The 20,478-nt window shown below is 43.6% G+C and overlaps 1 protein-coding gene across 2 annotated transcripts in view; it reads right to left on the reverse strand.

Annotated features, from left to right (window-relative positions):
- The window catches only part of N4BP2L1 (NEDD4 binding protein 2 like 1), a 40,305-nt gene that overhangs the window by 6,601 nt on the left and 13,226 nt on the right, over nt 1–20,478 (reverse strand). The window contains exons 2-5 of one of the 2 annotated variants that reach the window (XM_073341578.2): nt 19,090–19,217; nt 16,267–16,355; nt 15,131–15,207; nt 7,156–7,241 (exon numbers count right to left, since the gene is read on the reverse strand). In XM_073341578.2, the coding sequence (XP_073197679.1) occupies nt 7,156–7,241; nt 15,131–15,207; nt 16,267–16,355; nt 19,090–19,217 (380 nt within the window). Of the gene's footprint in view, nt 1–7,155; nt 7,242–9,017; nt 12,010–15,130; nt 15,208–16,266; nt 16,356–19,089; nt 19,218–20,478 lie in introns of those variants that run through there. The other variant, XM_073341562.2, reaches the window with a different exon arrangement.

The following is a 20,478-nucleotide window of genomic DNA, read 5'->3' on the forward strand; positions in this document are numbered from 1 at the left end:
CCAAGGCGATGAAGGGCGGGGCAGAGCAGAGTGACCGCATGCTCAGTTCCTTTTCACCACCACATGATCTGAGTTGGAGCTTCTGCTGTCTTCCCGTCGGTGTGATGCATTTTCCAATCTTCTGTAAAACTATTTTTATTTTTGTACATAGGATTCTTGCCGTTTTTGTAGTAGTTTTCTTGCTTCTAGAAGTTTTGTAGGTTTACACGCTAGGGATGCCGCTTCTGTGGTTCTCATCAAACAATCCCTAACCCCTTCCCCCCCACAGCACCCAGGTTTGGGTACTGTATACAGTCAAGATTTTTTGCTGTTTTTGTAGTAATTTTCTTGTTTCTGAAAGTTCTTGTACGATTAAGGACTTTGGGCACTGCTTCCGCGGTCTCCCACTGAACAATCCCCTACTCCAGCATCCAGGTCTGGGTATTGGATTATGCCAAAGAACCTGGGATTCAAAGTCTGTGCTTCCTGCCTTCATCTATTTCCTCTCAGCAACGAATACCAACGTTGTCTGTACTGTTTGATGGAAACTCACGCTATGTCCCGGTGCAGTATCTGCCTCTCCTTCCCTGCTTGTACAAGGGAAGGTAGAGCCTTCTGTATTAAGAAGTACCTCATGGACATCGCCATGGGGACGCAGCTGGATCCTTGCTAGGGAATCCCCCCGTACGTCAGCCAGAACAGTTCAAGAGCCTCATAGAATCATAGAATATCACGGTTGGAAGGGACCTCAGGAGGTCATCTAGTCCAACCCCCTGCTCAAAAGCAGGACCCATACCCAATTAAATCATCCCAGCCAGGGTTTTGTCAAACCTGACCTTAAAAACTTCTAAGGAAGGAGATTCCACCACCTCCCTAGGCAACGCATTCCAGTGTTTCACCACCCTCCTAGTAAAAAAGATTTTCCTAATATCCAACCTAAACCTCCCCCACTGCAACTTGAGACCATTACTCCTTGTCCTGTCCTCTTCCACCACTGAGAATAGTTTAGAACCATCCTCTCTGGAACTACCTCTCAGGTAGTTGAAAGCAGCTATCAAATCTCCCCTCATTCTTCTCTTCTGCAGACTAAACAATCCCAGTTCCCTCAGCCTCTCCTCATAACTCATGTGTTCCAGACCCCTAATCATTTTTGTTGCCCTTCGCTGGACTCTCTCCAATTTATCCACATCCTTCTTGTATTGTGGGGCCCAAAACTGGACACAGTACTCCAGATGAGGCCTCACCAATGTCGAATAGAGGGGGACGATCACGTCCCTCGATCTGCTCGCTATGCCCCTACTTATACATCCCAAAATGCCATTGGCCTTCTTGGCAACAAGGGCACACTGCTGGCTCATATCCAGCTTCTCGTCCGCTGTCACCCCTAGGTCCTTTTCCGCAGAACTGCTGCCTAGCCATTCGGTCCCTAGTCTGTAGCTGTGCATTGGGTTCTTCCGTCCTAAGTGCAGGACCTTGCACTTATCCTTATTGAACCTCATCAGATTTCTTTTGGCCCAATCCTCCAATTTGTCTAGGTCCCTCTATATCCTATCCCTGCCCTCCAGCGTATCTACCACTCCTCCCAGTTTAGTATCATCCGCAAATTTGCTGAGAGTGCAATCCACACCATCCTCCAGATCATTTATGAAGATATTGAACAAAACCGGCCCCAGGACCGACCCCTGGGGCACTCCACTTGACACCGGCTGCCAACTAAACATGGAGCCATTGATCACTACCCGTTGAGCCCGACAATCTAGCCAACTTTCTATCCACCTTATTGTGCATTCATCCAGCCCATACTTCCTTAACTTGCTGACAAGAATACTGTGGGAGACCGTGTCAAAAGCTTTGCTAAAGTCAAGATACAATACATCCACTGCTTTCCCTTCATCCACAGAACCAGTAATCTTATCATAGAAGGCGATTAGATTAGTCAGGCATGACCTTCCCTTGGTGAATCCATGCTGACTGTTCCTGATCACTTTCCTCTCATGTAAGTGCTTCAGGATTGATTCTTTGAGGACCTGCTCCATGATTTTTCCAGGGACTGAAGTGAGGCTTCTACCATAGAGCCTCAGTACAGCTCTACCGGTACCAATGCTATGGACCCTGCGCCAGGGCCTAGCCATCAGTCACGGAAGCATGCACATAAGCATGACAGTAGGTCTTCCTCCAGGTCTAAGAAAGAACCCATCCACGAGTTCCAGCCATGGAGCAGCACTGCGTTCCAAGGCCCACAAGAGTGACAAAAAGTCACATCATTCACCAGATCTGCCAGTCCCAGACCCCTCCTGCATCAGCTCCGCTGGTATCCTGTGAGTCGTCAGGCTTGAGACAGATCTCCTTATTTGCCCTGGTTCCGTCCGTAGACCAAGGTACCATTGACTTAGGGAAACTTGGAAGTGCTCCTGGGCCTTTATCTCTGAATTGTTCTCTCTGGAAAGGATGAGGTCTCCGTGTGTTCTGGTACTCTCACCTACTAAGAGAGCTCCATCCAGTGTCTTGGATCCACCACCTTCTGGACGTGTTCTTACACACACCCCATTCCGTCGGCATCGCCATTTGTACAGGACTCTGAGTCTGAGGATCCAGATGTTATGCATGGCCTGCCACTTCCATTCCAAAGACATAACTATCAGAGGGTTCCGACAGCACTGTGGCAATACCCTCCCTTACCTAAGCCCAGGAGTCACTGGTACTTGACTCCTTGGGCACCACCATTGTATCAGCAGGATCAACCAGGTTGGCCATATTGGAGCTTGTGGCCCCAATATTTGGCTTCGGAACAGTCTCTTTCAATGTGGGAGGACTCCTCTGTTTCACTGCCTCATCATTTGTCAAATAGATGTTCAGAACCAGTGCTAGATTATGCACCAATCAGCCTGGCCCTGACAGATCCGGAGAGGTTTCCCTTGTCGTTCTCGCACATGGCTGTGTCATCGATACCCTCCTCTCCTCCAGACGACTATTGTCAGTTTCACGAGCTGCTACAGATGATAACTAACGCTATTCAGAACCCATTAGAAGAGGTACAGGACAGTCAACACCAACTACTAGACATTTTGCACACATCAGTACCAGCCAGGGTGGCCCTACCAATCAATGATGCCATTCTACAACCAGCAGGCACCATGCGAACCCAAGCCACGTGTGCCCTCACCCTGAAAGGGGCAGGAAAGAGATACTATGTCTCCCTGCAAGGGGTCTGAGTTTCTGTTCTCACATCCTCCACCCAATTCCCTGATGATTCTGGCTGCTACGGAGCAGGCTAAAAAACAGCATCTACACTCCACACCTGCTGATGAGGGCAAGAGGTTAGACCTTATAAGTCAAAAAGTCTTCTCAGTCAACCTCCAGTTCCAGATCTCAAACTACCTGGTATTGATGACCAACTATGATTTTGTAAACTGTGGACAGATGGTGGATTTGGCTGATAAGCTACCTCAACAGGATCTTGCCTGATTCCAAGCTATTTTAGAAGAAAACAAGTTAATCGCTAAGTCCGTACTTAACGCAGCAGTTGATTCAGCAGACATGTCCTCGTGCATATTGGCAACTGGAATTATCATGAAGAGGGAATTCTGGTTGCATTCCTTAGGTTTCCCTAGGGAGGTACAGAAAACAATTGAGGCCCTCCCTTTGGATGAATCATATCGCTCAGTCAGAAGACGGATGACTCCTTGAACTCACTAAAAGACTCCAGAGCCAACCTGTGTTCCTTAGGCATATATATGCCAGAATCAAAGCGGAAATTTTACCATCCGCTGCCTACACAATGCTACCGGTCTTCCCACTTCTATCACCAAGCCTACATGCCTCCACAGAAACACCCAAAGGTTCACAGATCCTGTCTGCCACAGGTGCCAACTTTTCAAACTGCCGGGGGGTGCTAGACTCCTGGCTGTGCCCCAGGCCCTGCCCCCACTCCACCCCTTCTCCCCAGGCCCCACCCACACCCCACCTCTTCCCGCTCCAGCTCCAGCCTCCCTGCACGCCACAAAACAGCTGTTCATGGTGGGCAGGAGGTGCAGGGAGGGAGGGAGAGGTGCTGATCCATGGGGCCCTCCGTGGGCAGGAAGCACTCGGGGTGGAGGGCAGATGATAGGGGGGCTGCCGGTGGATGCTCAGCCCCCACCACATTTTCCCAGTGGGTGCTCCAGCCCCAGTCTTCATGTAAGTGATATATCTGAGTTCGACTAGAGAGCCATTAGCCCCTTTGCATCTCAACTCTCTTGCCAGCCACCCTTTTGAGGGTCATCTCAAACTATTTCTGCCAGCATGGAGAGTGATAATGGACAAGTAGGTCCTGGATGTCATTCGACATGGCTATACCATCGAGTCTATGGTGCTATCTCATCCATATCTCCTGCCCCAATCGCGGCCCAAGGATCATTCTCATAACAGTATGCTTACTCTAGAGGTGGACACCCTCCTGCAGAGAGGAGCAGTGGAGCCAGTCCCTGCAGCCTATCAGCATAGACTTCTGTTCCAACTATTTGCTGGTACCCAAGAAGAAGGGGTGATGAAGACCAATATTGGATGTCTGACACCTCAACCGTTCCATTCACAAGCTGGAGTTCCACATGGCTCACTAGGCAAGATGCCTACTTCCATATCGACATTCACAGAACCCACAAATGGTTCCTGAGATTGATGGTGGGTCCTCGACATTTCCAATACAGGGTTCTCCCACTCAGACTTGCCACTACCCCATGGGTCTTCACACAGGTTTTCTCTGTGGTAGAGGTTCACCTCTGACATCAAGTCCTTGTCTTCCCTTACCTAGATAACTGGCTGCTGGTGGCACGATCCAGAAAGGAAGCTGAAGAGTCGACATCCCAGCTCCTTCTACTCCTCTCCTTCCTAGGAGTAAACGTCAATGTTGAAAAATTGACTTTGCATCCTCCTCAGTTCCTGGAATTCCAAGGAGCATGCATCAATGCAGCCTCAGCACGCACTTATCTGCCAGAAGACAGGTTCCAAAGCTTACTAGACCTGATCACCTTGATGACTACCAGTCCCTCAGTCTAGCCAGAACTTGCCTTTCCCTCCTTGGCCACATGGCAGCGTGCACTTACATCATGGCCTTTGCTTGCCTGTGCTTCCACTGTCTACAGCTATGGCTACAGGGAGTCTACTCCCCCATACACCTACCCATGGACACAATTCTTGCCATTCCACCAGAAGTCATCTCTTCCCTTCAGTGAGGGACAGGCCCGCTCCGGTTTGCTCCGGAATGCCCTTCCTTCCGTCTTCCCCTAGTGTGACAATCATAACAGACATGTCACTTGATGGCTGGGGCACCCACAAGGGAGACTGCATGACAAAAGGCACTTGGGCCACTCGCGAAGCCAGGATGCACATCAACATCCTGAAACTTTGGGCAGTGCACAAGGCATGCTGCATGTTTTTACCAGCTCTCCGTTCTCATCATGTCCTCGTCATGTTGGACAACACCACTACGGTTTACTACATAAACAAACAAGGGGGCACAAGGTCCCCAACATTGTGTGCAGAAGCTTTATGCCTTTGGAAATGGTGCATTGCACACCATATCCTTCTTCGGCAGCCTACCTGCCAGGAACTCAGAATGTGATTGCTGATGCCTTCCACAGGAACCTTGCAACCAACCATGAATGGGAGTTACATGTCACAGTAATCGCGGACATTTTTGGTCACTGGGGAACTCTGATCAGGGACCTATTTGCATCTCACACCAACATCAAATGCATTCAGTACTGTTCAAGGGGAGGATTTGGTGCCCCTTCACAAGGAGACACCCTGGTCGTCAAATGGTTGGACTGAATCCACTAAGCCTTCCCTCCCCTACCAGTCCTGCAATGTATCCTTCACAAACTCTGATGGGAGAGGGCGACGTTCAACACGATAACTCTATTCTGGCCTCACCAGTTCTGTTTTCACCTTCTTCTCCACATGTCGAAGCATCTTCCCCTCCCACTACTGATGTTTCCAGAACTGCTCACACAACACCATGGCAGACTCCGGCAGCCTGATCCACGGACGCTTCACCTGACAGCTTGGTTTTTGGATGGACGCTTCCACTAGCACTCGAGTGTTTGTTGGCAGTACAAGATGTCCTCTTCAACAGCAGGAAGGACTCCATGAGACAATCCTACCAATCCAAATTGGAATGTTTCACTTCTTGGGCCCAAGAACGATCTTGCCCCTGAGGCTGTGGGTATCCCAATGCTCCATTTGAAAACCTCGGGGCTTGTTCTCCACTCCATTAGGGTACACGCAGCTGCTATTACCGTTTTCCACCATCCAGTGGAGAGAGTCATTTTTTACCCATCCTTTGACTGTCTGATTCTGGAAGGGCCTTGCACATAAATACCCGCCCATTCAGCCTATCATTCCCAATGGGACCTCAACCTAGTCCTTACATCATTAATGAACTCTCCGTTTAAACCTCTGGCTTCCTGCTCTCTTTCACTCTTTTCCATGAAGGTCGCCTTTCTGGTTGTTATTACCTCTGCAAGAAGGGTTGACAAACTGGGGGCCATGATGGCAAATTCCCGTTTCACCACATTCCATAAGGACAAGGTTTCACTGCACCTGCATCCCAAATTTCTTCCAAAAGTGGTTTCCTGCTTCCACCTAAACCAACCCATACATCTACCCACTTTCTTTCCTAAACTGCACACCTCAAATGAGGAATGGCAGCTCCACTCCCTCGATATACACAGAGCCCTGGCCTTTTACCTACAAAGGACAGACAAAGCCATTCTGGAAAACTCCCAAACTGTCACCATAGTGGAGAGAATTAAAGGGTAGGCCATCTCCACCCAGAGAATCTCAAAGTGGGTCTCAGGGTGCATTACGCTTTGCTATCAATTATTGGGGCGGTACCCACCAGGTGGGATACGGGCCCATTCCACAAGAGTGCAAGTATCAACTACTGCCATGCTCCACGACGTGCCCCTAGCAGACATATGTAAGGCAGCCATGTGGAGTACGGTACACACCTTTTCTTCTCATTATGCTCTACTCTAGTGCATGGTTCTGTGATGGACGCCTCATTCAGTGCAGTGATCCTCCATTCCACAATTCCATCATCTTCCTTTCACCCTCCGCCTATTTAGGTACTGCTTGTTAATCACCCTCAGTTGAATACAATAGAGACCCTCACTCGAAGAAGGGGAGGTTATTTACCTGTAACTGGAAGTTCTTTGAGATGTGTGGTCCCTATCTGTATTTCAACCCCACCCTCCTTTGCTTCTGCTGAGGATCTGGTAGATCTGTGGTGGAGAAGGAAGCAAAGACACAGTTGGTCTGCCCTATCCTTTATCACCTTGGGCAAAATCACAATGCAGTACAAGGGTGCATGCACGGACCGACAGACATTACTACTTTGAAAAAGCTTTGGCTCCTGGTGCATGGCACATGCGCATAACCCTAAGTGGAATACAGACAGATTTTGGAATTAGTTCCTCAATCTATGTCAGTGCTGTTGTCATGAAGAAAAAGTTACTCTTCGTTCCAGAAATCTTTTTGTTCAAGGTAAATTCTTTCCACAATTCCTGGGAAATAGTTCTCCCATCATTTGTTTTAATCCTTAGCACCCTTTGGAAAATGATGAAAGTATATCTCAAACATATGGAGAACACACACCAATTGTACTCTGCTCAGATCATTCCATCTAAAAGGCTAGGGCCTTAGGGCCACAACTTGCTGCAACAAGATGTCAAAATCCTGCCCCAGTTGGCATGCTAAACATCTAGGAAAATATTTATGAAGAAGGAATCAAGACTCTCTCTACAAGGACCCTACTGGTATTGTGGGGGGAAATTGTATGAACTTCACATAATAAAGATTTCAAAGTAGTTTTCCATTCCTCTGTAGTACTGATCTAGGGTCGGAAGGTGCTACTAGCTTTGTCCTCAAAGAATTGTTTAAATTACAAAGCTCTGGCTTTATATGGAGTAACACTTTTATTTCTACCTATTGTTCTATTATAATAATGCTTAAAGCTCTGTTCCTTCTTCCCCACCCTCCCCCCTCTATGATTCACTGCTTGCTACCACTTTATGCATCCGATGAAGTGAGCTGTAGCTCATGAAAGCTTATGCTCAAATAAATTGGTTAGTTTCTAAGGTGCCACAAGTCCTCCTTTTCTTTTTGCTTGCTACCAGCCATTAGTGATGAATGAGAAAAGAAGCTGTGCTGCAGAACCAGAAAGTTACTACCTAATGGTTTTCTTTCTGCTAGCAGCTCCTCTCCTCATTCAATCCACCCTGATAAACAATTGGAATAGAATTTCTTTGTCTTAAGGTTCTCTTTGCCTTAAGGTTCATTGATATATCAAGTCTGTTGTCTTAATGCTAATAATTGGTTCCTGGAGTATTTCTACAATTTTGGAAGAACTCTCTTGGTGACCGGAGCTCAAGGGCGGGGCTTAATTCTGGAGCTTCCAGCAACAACATTGTGTCGTCTCTGAATTCCACAGGTGTGGCACATTGACTCATTAGAGATGAATAAGGAGAGGAGCTGCTAGCAGAAAGAAAACGATCAGATAATAAATTCCACATTCCTAATAAAGCAATCACTAGAAATCAGGCACATCACCAGCTAAGCCAACATGCTTGTCCACACCATAAAGATATACTTAGAGTTCTTTGACATTCTGGGTGCTCAAAGCACTATAGAGACATTATCTAGTGAATGCTCATAACTCCTGTGTGAGTTAGGTAGGTAAACATTATCTCAATTTTTATAGACAGGTAAACTGAGACACAGAGATGATGTGGTTCGGCAAAGGCTTCCTCAGCTCGCATGCCTTAATACCCAAACTTTATAATACACAAACGGTTCATATTTATTCTTTTTTATTTTTTTGGTTGTGGTCATGCATGTTTTCAAGGTAGATTAATTTCTCACACTTAAAAAAAAGAAAAGAAAAAGTCCCATTTTATCTTTTTATTTGACATGGTTTAGAAAGAGAAAACTTCCATACATTCAAGTACTTACAAAGTTTTTTAGATTTCTTCTGTTTGTCTGACTACCTTTTGACTAACTTTCTGTTTTTGAAATATCAGGACAAAATTCTCCCTCTTCACCCAAATCTCCCTGAGTCTTAGCACATGAGGCCTCCTAAATGACCTGAAAAACAATGCATATTAATGTGTGCCGGGTTTTTTTTGCTTTTTTTATAAATCTCAAACATTGCGTGTATTTTAATCCTCTTCTGTTCACAGTCTATTTTGATTATAAAGCCAGAGTTGCATCTCCTGATTACCTGACAGGGAAGCCATCCCTCTACTTGGTCAATAGTTTGCACAGTGAAAAGCAATACAACTTGAAAGCCAACCATGACATCAAAATGTATTTGTTTTTCCTGTTTACATTTTTTTCTGTTGTAAATAAGCCCACTATTCTCAGGCTACTTTAATGTTTTTGTGACCCTTTTTCACGGATCGAGGCAGAGTGATTTCATATCTACAGACACTGCAACACATAAACAGAGAAAATGCATTTCCAGTTAAATTACCAGAGAAATCAAGTTTTACACAATAACAAGACTAAAGAGATGTTCCATAAAGCAGGAACCAGAGTGTAGAGCAGTACCCAAGCACCAAGAAAAAGCCCAATATCTGTACACAAATTCTTATACGTAATATTATACAAAGGGTGTCATGTTCCTCATGGATACTGTGTGACACACAACATCAAATGCCAGATAACTCCATAACTAGTGCAGTGTATGTGAACTGTCCATCCTGGAGTGATAAGGAATGAAAAGATTTCACATGGTCTAATATGACAAGGCTAACCATGAGACCCAAGGCTAACCCCTCAGTTTCAAACTTGTATGCCTAAAACAATGTACCCAAATCCATATTTAGGTGTCTAACTTTAGCCCACCAAATTGAAGAACAAGGCCCTACAGCCCAACTTTCAGAGGCGAGTCTCCACAGTCCCCATTTAATTGTTATTAGTTTTATATTACAGTAGCGCCTATGGGCCCCAATAAAGGATCAGGGCCCATTGTGCTAAGAGCTGTACAAACAAGCAATAGAGTGCCCTTGCCCAAGAGAGCTCAAAAGTTTAGGATATTGACTAGATCAGCAGTTCTCAGACTGGGATCCGCAGACCTCTGTAGGCCTGCAAGGGTACTCCAGGGGGTCCTCAAGTCATGTCTAGGGCCACTGGTCCCACTGATCAACTCCTCCTCCTCCCTCCCGGTGCCTCCTGCATGCCGTGGAACAGCTGTTCAGTGTCGTGCAGTAGATGCTGGGAGGGAGAGGGAAAAGCGGGGAAGGGGCACACTCGGGGGAGGGGGTGAAAAGAGAAAGAGTAGGGGGTGAGGCCTTGGGGGAAGGGGTGGAGTGGGAGCAGGGCCTGGGGCTGAGCAGGGGTTGAGCACCCCCGGGGAATATTAGAAGCTGGCTTGAGGGTCTGCGAAATATTTTAAATAAAAATGGGGATCCCCAGGTTGCTAAAGTTTGAGAACTGCTGGACTAGGTGCAACAGGGATGAAACAGACAAAAATTGAGCTAGAAGAGGACAAAATAGTAATATTAGAAGCTCTAAAAATCAGGCTGTGCGTCTTCAAACTATCTAGGTGTCATATTAGGTAATGTCAACATACCTTGAATTATCTTAGTGCTGTGATAAAATGTCTTAAAAACCCACACAATGTGCAAAGGAATAACTACAAACATTTTTGGTCGTTTCTCAAGGTAAGGTTGCAAGACAATTGACTCAGCTGTCTTTAGTAAATTGTTCTATTTCTCTTGTGGTTTTACAATGTCCCCGATATGGAATTATTAGCATTTAGGTCTTTATTTTTTCTATTATTAGTATTATTTTATTTTAAAATTTTATATGATGCCAGTAATTCACATTGCACTTCAAAATATGTTCTCTGTCCTAAAGAGAGTACAGTATAAGAGAAAACAAATACAGAACAACAGTTGAGGAAAAGGGTAGGCAGGTGGTGATGATTAATGAAGGGAAGGGAAAAAGGATTGCTAAAAAAAGGCGTCTGAATGAGGAGAGAGGTGGTGGTGGGCAGATGAGGATGGAGAGAGTAGGTGAAGAGGGGCAGCATGAGAGACGGCATGAAACAGTTTGAGGAAAGTGGGGAGAAAAGTGAAAGAATTGAGAAGAGCATGAGAAATGAAAGCAGTGATGCAGGTAGGAAGAAGGTTGTGTAGAGTCTTGTAAGGTGAATTTCCTGTAAGAAGACAGGAAACCAATGGAAGAATTGAAAGTTTACATTGGTCAAGCTGAGGTGAGAAGAAGTGAGAAGCACTGAGGCCAGACAGGAGAAAGTAGAGAAGCTAAAAAAGACTACAACATGGACAAGTGTCTTGGCAACAAAGAGCATGAAGAAAGGGTGGATTCTGGAACTATTAAGGAGAAAGAAGTGATTGGCGTTAGTGAGAGACTGTATATGAGGAAGAAGGAGAGAGAATGGGCCTGGAAGACAGGAAGAAATAATATTTACACTGCACCATAAATGTTCATGATTGTTACAGGCAAGAGACAAACTGCATCCCTACCCTGCAAAATTTATAATCAAAGGTTAAGACATGACTAAACAAGGAAAATTGGCAAACACTGGGGTGTACTGGGACAGGGATGATGTGTACAGTTTATATTGGTTTTAGTGGTCTCAGATTGTGTAATTGACAAAACAACATTACAGTGATATTTTAAGACTTGTAAATAACTCCTGATTTAGAGATTTAGTAGAAAAATACAAAAATTGAGAGTAAAATTAGTAAATTTTTTTAGTCTTTTATACCCTAATGAAATACATTCTGGAATCCACCTCTATTAAATGATCTTTCATTTGTGTAGCGGCTGTGTGGTCTTCTGTTTGGGAATGTTGGACACATATTGGAATAAGCCCCAGTGTTGTGAGCAGCATTTGTTCCATTGGAATTTCTGCCATCTCTGCTTGGTTTTTCAGAGTGAAGCACGATATGAAAAGTAATGTCATGCTCATACTGGTCTTTCATGCGCTGTATCTTTTCTCTCGGGACACCATGATTGTTTCTTCTATAGAATTAAAATTTAAAGAAAAATGTAAGTATTTACCTCTCTAAGTGTATCAGATGGATTTTCTTACATTTGCAAACCTTCCTGCTGTGTTCAGTAATGCACTAATTCTTTTCCCCCTAGGTCAGGCTTTAACATTTTTGCTACCTCTCAGCTAACCTAGTTTTCAAAGCTTTGTTGGCCACTTCACTGCAAAATGTAACCCAAATATTTTTATGGGCAGCCAGAATGTAATTTTAGGTGAATCCTTTGGAACAAGGGCAAGTCCGCTGAAACTGCTGTGAAGAACATGGGCAATATCTTTATTATTTTTATGAATATTATATGTAGCTCTTTTTGATTACTATCATGATGTCTGCTACATGGGTGCAGAGAGTCAGCTCAGTCCTGGGACAGTTCACATCTGCAGAAAGGCGGACAATGGTGTTCGATTGCCCACTCATTGATACTGAACCATACAACACAGGTGTCAAGATCTGTTATTGTTCAAGCCCAAGTGGAACACAGCCACCCTCCGCATAGGACAGACTCAGGGTCCTACCAGCACAGTGGAGACTACCAAAGACTTGGTAAGGCCTCTGATCTGCTGCAACAAACGTTGAGGACTGGAGAATGGAAAACCCCCAAGGGAAGAATCAAAAGAGACAAAGGTGCTAGAATCTGCTGTCAAAAAGGGATACTCTCTAGCAAGGGGAGTCCAGAGCAAAACCAGAAGGGAAGACTTGACAGGAGGAGAGGGGATACAAAAGGACCGTGGATCTTCTGAAGAATATTAAGACCTAAAGGGCTTTCAGAGTGGTGAGGAAACTGAGGCAGGGTCTTGCATGTGGGGTGGTTTTTCCATACATCTGTATATCTCGTGCTTTGTCTAAGTTTACAAAGTCTGCGTGTTCCTTGTTTTAACTGTCATGTAGCCCTCAAACAGCTAAGTGGTAAACCATGTGGGTACAACCCTAGAGAGCGTGCATGAGCTACTGAGTTAGACTTGGGTCTGCACTAGTCTTGGGGCTTAGGGGCAACTGGGCTGAAGGGCCCCACGTCCCTAGAAGGGGTACCAGCATTGGAGTCTGTACCCGAGGAGTGTACTTGAAAGGCTAGTCTTAGACAGTTTCTGGACACTTCTCAGACTTGGTAGACTTAAAAATATGTGAGATCCAAGGTTTGGATCTAATACAGTAGCCTAGTGACCATCCACAAAGAGATGGTGATTAGACAGGGCTGTAACACCTGCCATCGAAGGTAACCCATTGTATCTTGTACAACTCTTAGTTAAGGGATAGGGGAGCATTTCAAAATTGGGACACTTTTACAGTGTGTACTGACTGAATAGTTCATTGATATCCACCCTCCGTCTTTACCTGAATCACTTTTCAATGTGTTGCCTTAAATTGTGTGTTTGATAGATTTGGTTTAGATATCCACTTGCTTGCACAGCTGGGTGAAATTTTGACATTCACCCCACTGATTAATAGAATAAAATACAAATCATTAGGAAGCTGACCCTAAAATTAATACTATGGTCAGATGTTGACTGCATGTGTGTTCATTCAGTGTGCTGTCCCAGCTCTGCAGAGATAGAGGAGACTACAGACCTCAATTAAACTGCCCAATAAATCCACAGACTCGGTTTTCAGCGAAGGCACCTGGCCAGGTTTATTGTTGACAAAACATGGTAATAGCACCTGGCAGACTCTACGAGGGTACTAAGACATGTATGCTTGTCGCAATGGACGCAGCTCAGTCAGTGGTGGGACTTTCCATTGCCCCCTAGGCTGGCCAAAGACACTCCCTCTGAGATACATCTTTATACACCAATACAAACAAGTTAAATTTTGCTCCTGACATATTAGGGTGCCACCCGTTGCCTTGTACATGTTGGTTTGATTAAAACTTTTTTATTTATTATGCTGTTATCCTGACCTTATCTTTAGGATGGGTCAGTGTGTTCCTGTTATCTTTGGGGAATGTGCTGGTATGGAGGTGTTCTGGTACCACCCTCTGGAACGTGCTTGCGTGAGTGCTCTGTGCCCAGCACCTCTTAGGAATATGTGTTTCTGCAATACCAGCCCTGTGCTTGCCAAATTCTGTGAGCAGGGCCTTCCTCTTGCTCACAACCTAACTTTGCCTCATATAACAAAGTTTTAACTTCTACTTTAGTTCAGGCCTCTGATACAAGGCCTTATGTTTCAGGTCCTCTTCTTACTACAAATACATAATAATCCTTAAAACCTACTTCTGCTGTGATGCCTGCAAATCACTAACCATCTTGGGCACTGGTTAGGCAACCCAAGACTTTCATTGTGCAGCTAAACTGTTCATTTTATTACCTCATCCCCGTCCCCAAACCACTTATCTCTTTTGCCCACATTTCCATCCTGTCTGACAGCTAGACTGTGAGCTTTCTGGGTAGAGACCATCATCTTTGGTATTTGTCTGTGCAGCACAAAATGGGAAAACTCACTGATCTTTGACTGGGGTTCACAGCCACTACCATAACACAAATAAAGAATCATCGTCATAATCAGCTAAAAGCAACATGGATAAGGCAAACAATGCCACACTTCTGAGACCCACAATATTTTGTCCCTTTTATAGATGTCAGTCAAGATCTGAAGAAGGATCCTTCAGAGACTGATTTATTGCATATTATTAATGTAGCATCCACTCCTCCCCAAACTATATTAAAGAAATATTATGGTTATATTTTAAGTGCATAAGTCACAAAATGTAGGTATTATTATAGTTATTCATTTATTTGTATTATCGTAGTGCCTAGGTGTCCATGTCGTGGACCAGGATCCTATTGTGCTTGGTGCAGAACAAAAACATGATCCCTGCCCCTAAGGATCTTACAATCTAAGGAGCAGCTTACAATCTAAATGAACCCCTTCCTATTGATTCATACCCTTCAGCATGACTAGAGTTGTTGGGTGTTACTTAGCTCTCAATGTGGACTAAATTAACAAAACTATTCCTCAGCCGTCTTCGACTAATCATTTACTAGACTATTTCTAGTCAATGGTCAAGGAGGAAGCAGCATCTTACAATCTTGCTCTTTCTTCTAGCACAAATGTGGAAGTAACTGAGATGCAAGCTGATGAATTAAGGAAAAAAGATGTACCTTGCTAACTCTCGAACATTGAATTTCCAGTGTGTGTCAGGTTCTTGGAATATAACTTCATAGTTATTCTCACGTGCCTGATTTGAAAAAGTGAACAAATTTTAAAGCAGTTACCATGTAGATCTTTTACATCTCTTGAAGATTTATGCTAGCACTTAACATTTACTATGTGCCTAGTCACCTACACCAGGAATTCTCAAACTTAGAGGGTGGTCCACATTCTTTCCACTCCTAATCACACAGATCATCTTCTTTCCCATTCACAATTACATAACATGTCTGTGGCAACTACAGCAATTGCTTAGATGGAAAAGTGAGATTAGAAAAAAAAGTATTTAAAATATTTTTACCTTTTTAAAAAGAATCCAATTTAGTAGCTGGAAAGGAGCGGGAGAGCCAGCACCACATGACCAGCCACAAGTTCACAGTTTGGGAACCTCTGATCTAGATTGCTGTTACTATGCATTCATCCACAAGTGGAGACAACCTTGATATTCATTAGAAAAATTACACACAAGCACTAGTTTGGTAGCAGCTGAGAGGACACAGAGCTGCCACCACCATTATTTCCTGCATCTTGGAGGTCTCAGCCCTTTAAACTCTAACAAGATCGCAATCTAAGGTGGCTGTACTCAAGCATAACTGAAATATTAGCACTAACTGGCCTCACTATCATACTAGGAAGACTGCCAATAAAGCTCCATCTCTGCCAACCATTAAAGGCTGATACAAATGCAGCCTCTAGACTCTTTGTGTGATCTCCACACAGCAAGCTGTAAACTAAGGCCATAAATTAGGACTTTATATGTTTGTCAGATAAACAATACGGAAACTGTTAAATCTAGACTATTATTGGGGGAAGGAAAATTACAGGTTGATCTCTCAGTAATTATCAGGTAAGTTTAACAACAGACAATATTTTCACATGATTTTTGCTCTTACTGAACTAAAGAATTTATTAGCATGTACACAGGCAAACCTCTTCACCCACTTCTGTTGATAAATATAACTGAAGATCAAAAGAAAAATTGAAATACTAATTTTTAAAAATATTTTCCCTTTTTTTTTCAATCAGTCCACCTCTTAAATTTCATAGCTACGCATTTAGAATGATAGTCGATCAGAGTTTTCCCTACCATAATCACATATGGCTTCATTTCCCAAGCGTGGATGTTGGTATTATCAATAATAACCGGGGATTTCCCATTCTTCATTGCTTTATGTGCTGTAACATAACATTAAATAAAGCTCAAAAACACCAGACAACTGTCAGAGGGGTAGCCATGTTAGTCTGGATCTGTAAAAGCGGCAAAGAGTCCTGTGGCACCAGACAACTGATGGATCCAGACTGAAGACATTCTCTATTTGAGACGTTCTAAAAATTCATTGGACCGTGACCCCCTTCTGACAACAAAAATTACTACACGACCCCAGGACGGGGTGACAAAAGCCTGAGCCTTGATGCCCCAGTGGGGGAATAGGACTAGCCAAAGCCCAAGGGCTTCAGCCCCGGGAAGGGGGCCTGTAACCTGAGCCTCGCTGCCCAGGGCTGAAGCCCTCTGGCTTTGGCTTCAACCTGGGCCCCAGCAAGTCTAATGCCAGCCCTGTTGACCCCATTAAAACGGTGTCATGACCCACTTTGGGGTCACAACCCACAGTTTGAGAACCGCTGCTCTATTTGTATGGCCCCCCAGCAAAGTGGCGTCCCATTCCTGACTTGGACTTTGAGGGCCCGTCACCATAGGGCACCGACTCCGTGGGTGCTGCGGGGCTGGAGCACCCACAGGGAAAAATTAACAGGTGCTCCACCCCCACCGGCAGCCAAACTCCCCCCGCCTGCACCCCCTCTTCGCCTCCTCCTCCCCCGAGTGCACCATGACCCCGTTCCTCCGAGCGTTGCCCACCTGCCACCTAACAGCTGTTTGCCGGTGCTTAGGACTTTCTAGGAGGGAGGAGGAGAGGGACATTGCGTGCTCGGGGGAGGAGGCAGTAAAGAGGTGGGACGGGGCGGGGACTTGGGTGAAAGGGGTGGAATTGGGGTGGGGCAAGAGTGGTGCAGGGGCGGGGCCATGGAGAATCGGTGCCTATGCCCATCACAATGAAAATAAATAATGATGGACTGTAATCAGCTAACGCTTTTAAAATTGCTAGAAGATGTTAAGTAGCCAGTGGATGTGCTCAGTAGTAAAACTTGAATTAAAAATAATTTATTCTAAATATTGATATTTAGTTTTAGAACATACTTTGATTTATATAAGCAGTAGCAATGTAAATGAAATATTTATAAAGGGTGATTGCTAGCAGAGATAAATACACTTTGGTACAATATATACTTCTGGCAGAATTCTGCCCCCACGCAGAAAAATGCAAAAGAAATCTGCGGGGGCACATGCGCCTCTTCCCAGGCAGCGCGTCTGTTCCAGTGTGCCTGGAGAAGCCTCAGAGACGGAAATCACCACAGGGAGACATTGATCACTGTCAGGGGGCAGGGCTGGGTGTGCATGCCTGCCAACCAGGGAGAGACACCAGCATGGAGGGGTAGGGCTTTTTATTATGCAAGAGGAAGGCTCTGTCCTCTAGGCAGAAATGTAGTAGCCTGCCTGCTACTTAACTGATCTCATTCCCTGGGGCAGAAATGGAGCAGCCTGCCTGCCTAGTAACATTGTTAATGTTCCTATTGTTAGTTAACTGTTCCCATTCGCAGTCAATTCCCCCAGGAGCATAAAACCTGTAAACAATTTTAAGGCTGCTACGTTGCCAGAGTGATGTAAAGCCTTATAAATGACAGTAAGGGAATCAGCTAGGAAGATCTGTGCTTTTTCACTTTTTTCCTGTGCCAAAGTGGCACAATAGAGTTAGATTACAGCTCAGGCTTTATTTTATTTACCCATTTAAAAAAAAAAAGACTTTAAGGGCAAATAAAACATTTACCAAGCTGTCAATAAAATGTCAGGACAATCAGAACCAAGCACTTCCCAAAGTACCCAGCCAGGTACAGGACAATGATTAGCAAAACTGTATGACTTTCATGTGTGAAAGTCTGAGCAATTCAAAATTACATTCTACTTTTTTCTTCCTGTTTGGCAAAATGTAATTTAAATGAAAATCCAGGATGATAACTCAAATGCAGGGTATTAGTTACAACTGTTTGTAACTTAACTTTCATGTGTTTAGGAAATGCTGAATAATTATTGTGACTTTTTTCAGTATTGTAGTTTAAATAACTACCAAAACAATTGAAACTGGTGTGATTATATTGCATTATTTTGACAAATAAAACAAGCAGAATTTTTAACTTTTTGGTGCAGAATTTTTAATATTTTGGTAGAGAATCCCCCCAGGAGTAAATAGAATGTTGTAATATTGATATACACAAGTTCACACTCATCAATCTCTTTAAAAGACTGTCACAATTTTCTCCCTAAAATGTTACTGTTATTCAGCTCCCAAACCTAGTAAATATCTTTCTAATAAACTCTGTAAACCATCTCTTTGACACAACAAATACCTAGTGTAAAAGCCACAAATCAATCATTGTAGATGGTTAAGCTGCTACATTCTGAACAATGTCAGCTGGAGTTTCTACACCACATCGATATCTAAATTTCGCAACATCTGCACTTCTATAGTAAGTATGTACTGCTTAAAAAAGTTTTTTAAAAACAAAATTAGCCATGAGTTTATCAAAGTTCGTTCATGTAATGCTGAATTTATTTCTTTAACATCCTAGAGAACAAAGTTGGAGACTGTAAATCCTATGGTTTTTAAGAAGACTGACAAGCCATGCACTTCAATGGAAGATCAACTTTAAACTTGCTCTCACTCATCCTTGGGTGTCACTATAATGCAAGGATACTAAGCTGAAATGTTATGGTTTTGAAGGCCATATAAGTACGTAGACAGACTGATATGAGTGAATCTATTAAGACTGTGAAGAAACTAGGAATGGTTTCCATCACCTCTCTTTTGGTTCCATACGTGTGCTTCGTCTAGACAATCAGGACTGAACACATAGGTGCCATCTTCCGTGAAGAAAAAGTCATCAGTGCTAAGAATCACAGCACCAGGAAATTCACGTTTCAGTTGTCTGAAAAATGGTGAGAGAAGGATTAATGCACATAAATCTATTCCTTTACTATATAACTTACAAATAAAAATTTGCATGACTGACTGCGAATTGCATAATGCTTTCATTCTGCAGATACCAATTCAAAGAAAACTAAAATATTTCCTCAATCTCTTGGAAGACAGGCAGAAAGGAATGGAGTTGAAGGGCATGTTTTTGATCCCTTCCTTTAATCTATAAGAGAGATCAACAATGAGTGTTCAACATGTGAGTCTAAGTCATAAATCATGTTGATAAATCCAGTTGTCTTTCTGAGTTAGCCGAAGGGGGAATGCTTGTAAATTTCCAAAAAGTTATCAATAACCTCAAGCTAATCTGTCTTTTTGGAGGAAACAAAGAGAATCTGATCATTTGAGTTTTTCCTTTAAAGAAGGAAAAACTCTTTGTACATAAAGAAACATCAGTTTTTCAAAGACGGTTGGGAAAAACAGGTGGAGTGGATAAGGGGCATAATTTGGTGCCAAGGAAGATGTGATTTTCATCTCTGTTCTACCAGTTTTCATATTTTTTCCTTCTATCCTACCTCTTCATTTTTTGCTTTTTTAGCTACATAGCACACACATCTGCATTGTCATATTTGTAAATAAATTTTAGCATGATTAATCAACATTTTTCCTACTCTTTTAATGTAATACAAAGAGTTTTATCACAACAATTTTTTGTCTACCACTGACTTTTTGTTGATTTACTTAGGCGTGTTAGCTGTATGTGTAATTCATACTTATCCCTTTTCCTCCAAAGTTTGTAACTTTTATTTCATTTTATAATTAAACATTTTTTCTAAGTGAATATGTTTAAATCTACTGAACTGATGCTAAAGTCCCTTAACATAAAACAGGTCCACTATGGACAGAGGCACATTTCTTCCCTATATGCTTCATGGTTGATGCACCTGCAAGAGTGACCAATAGTTCAGTTTCCATGACCCTTCAGTCTGGAGATTACCAGTGAAAATTTGGAAGGTGAGTTGTTTGTGGTATGGACACTTATGTTTTCTCTTAGGTATGAGAAGAGCAACCTTTCAAATATCCCATTAATCAGCAGTGGGAAGTAAGGATGTTCCTTTCCTATTGACTCAAAGTTGAAACATAGACCTAACCATACTTTCCTCTCAGCATCCATCAGGGGGATGGGGTTTGCCCATCCACACAAGAGGATACTGGGCCTTCCCAGAAACCTGGTGGATTCCAGGGAGGCTTGGACCACCTATACAGAGGCCCTG

The sequence above is a fragment of the Lepidochelys kempii genome, chromosome 1, assembly GCF_965140285.1.
Source record: "Lepidochelys kempii isolate rLepKem1 chromosome 1, rLepKem1.hap1, whole genome shotgun sequence".
NCBI classification, from domain to species: Eukaryota; Metazoa; Chordata; order Testudines; family Cheloniidae; genus Lepidochelys; species Lepidochelys kempii.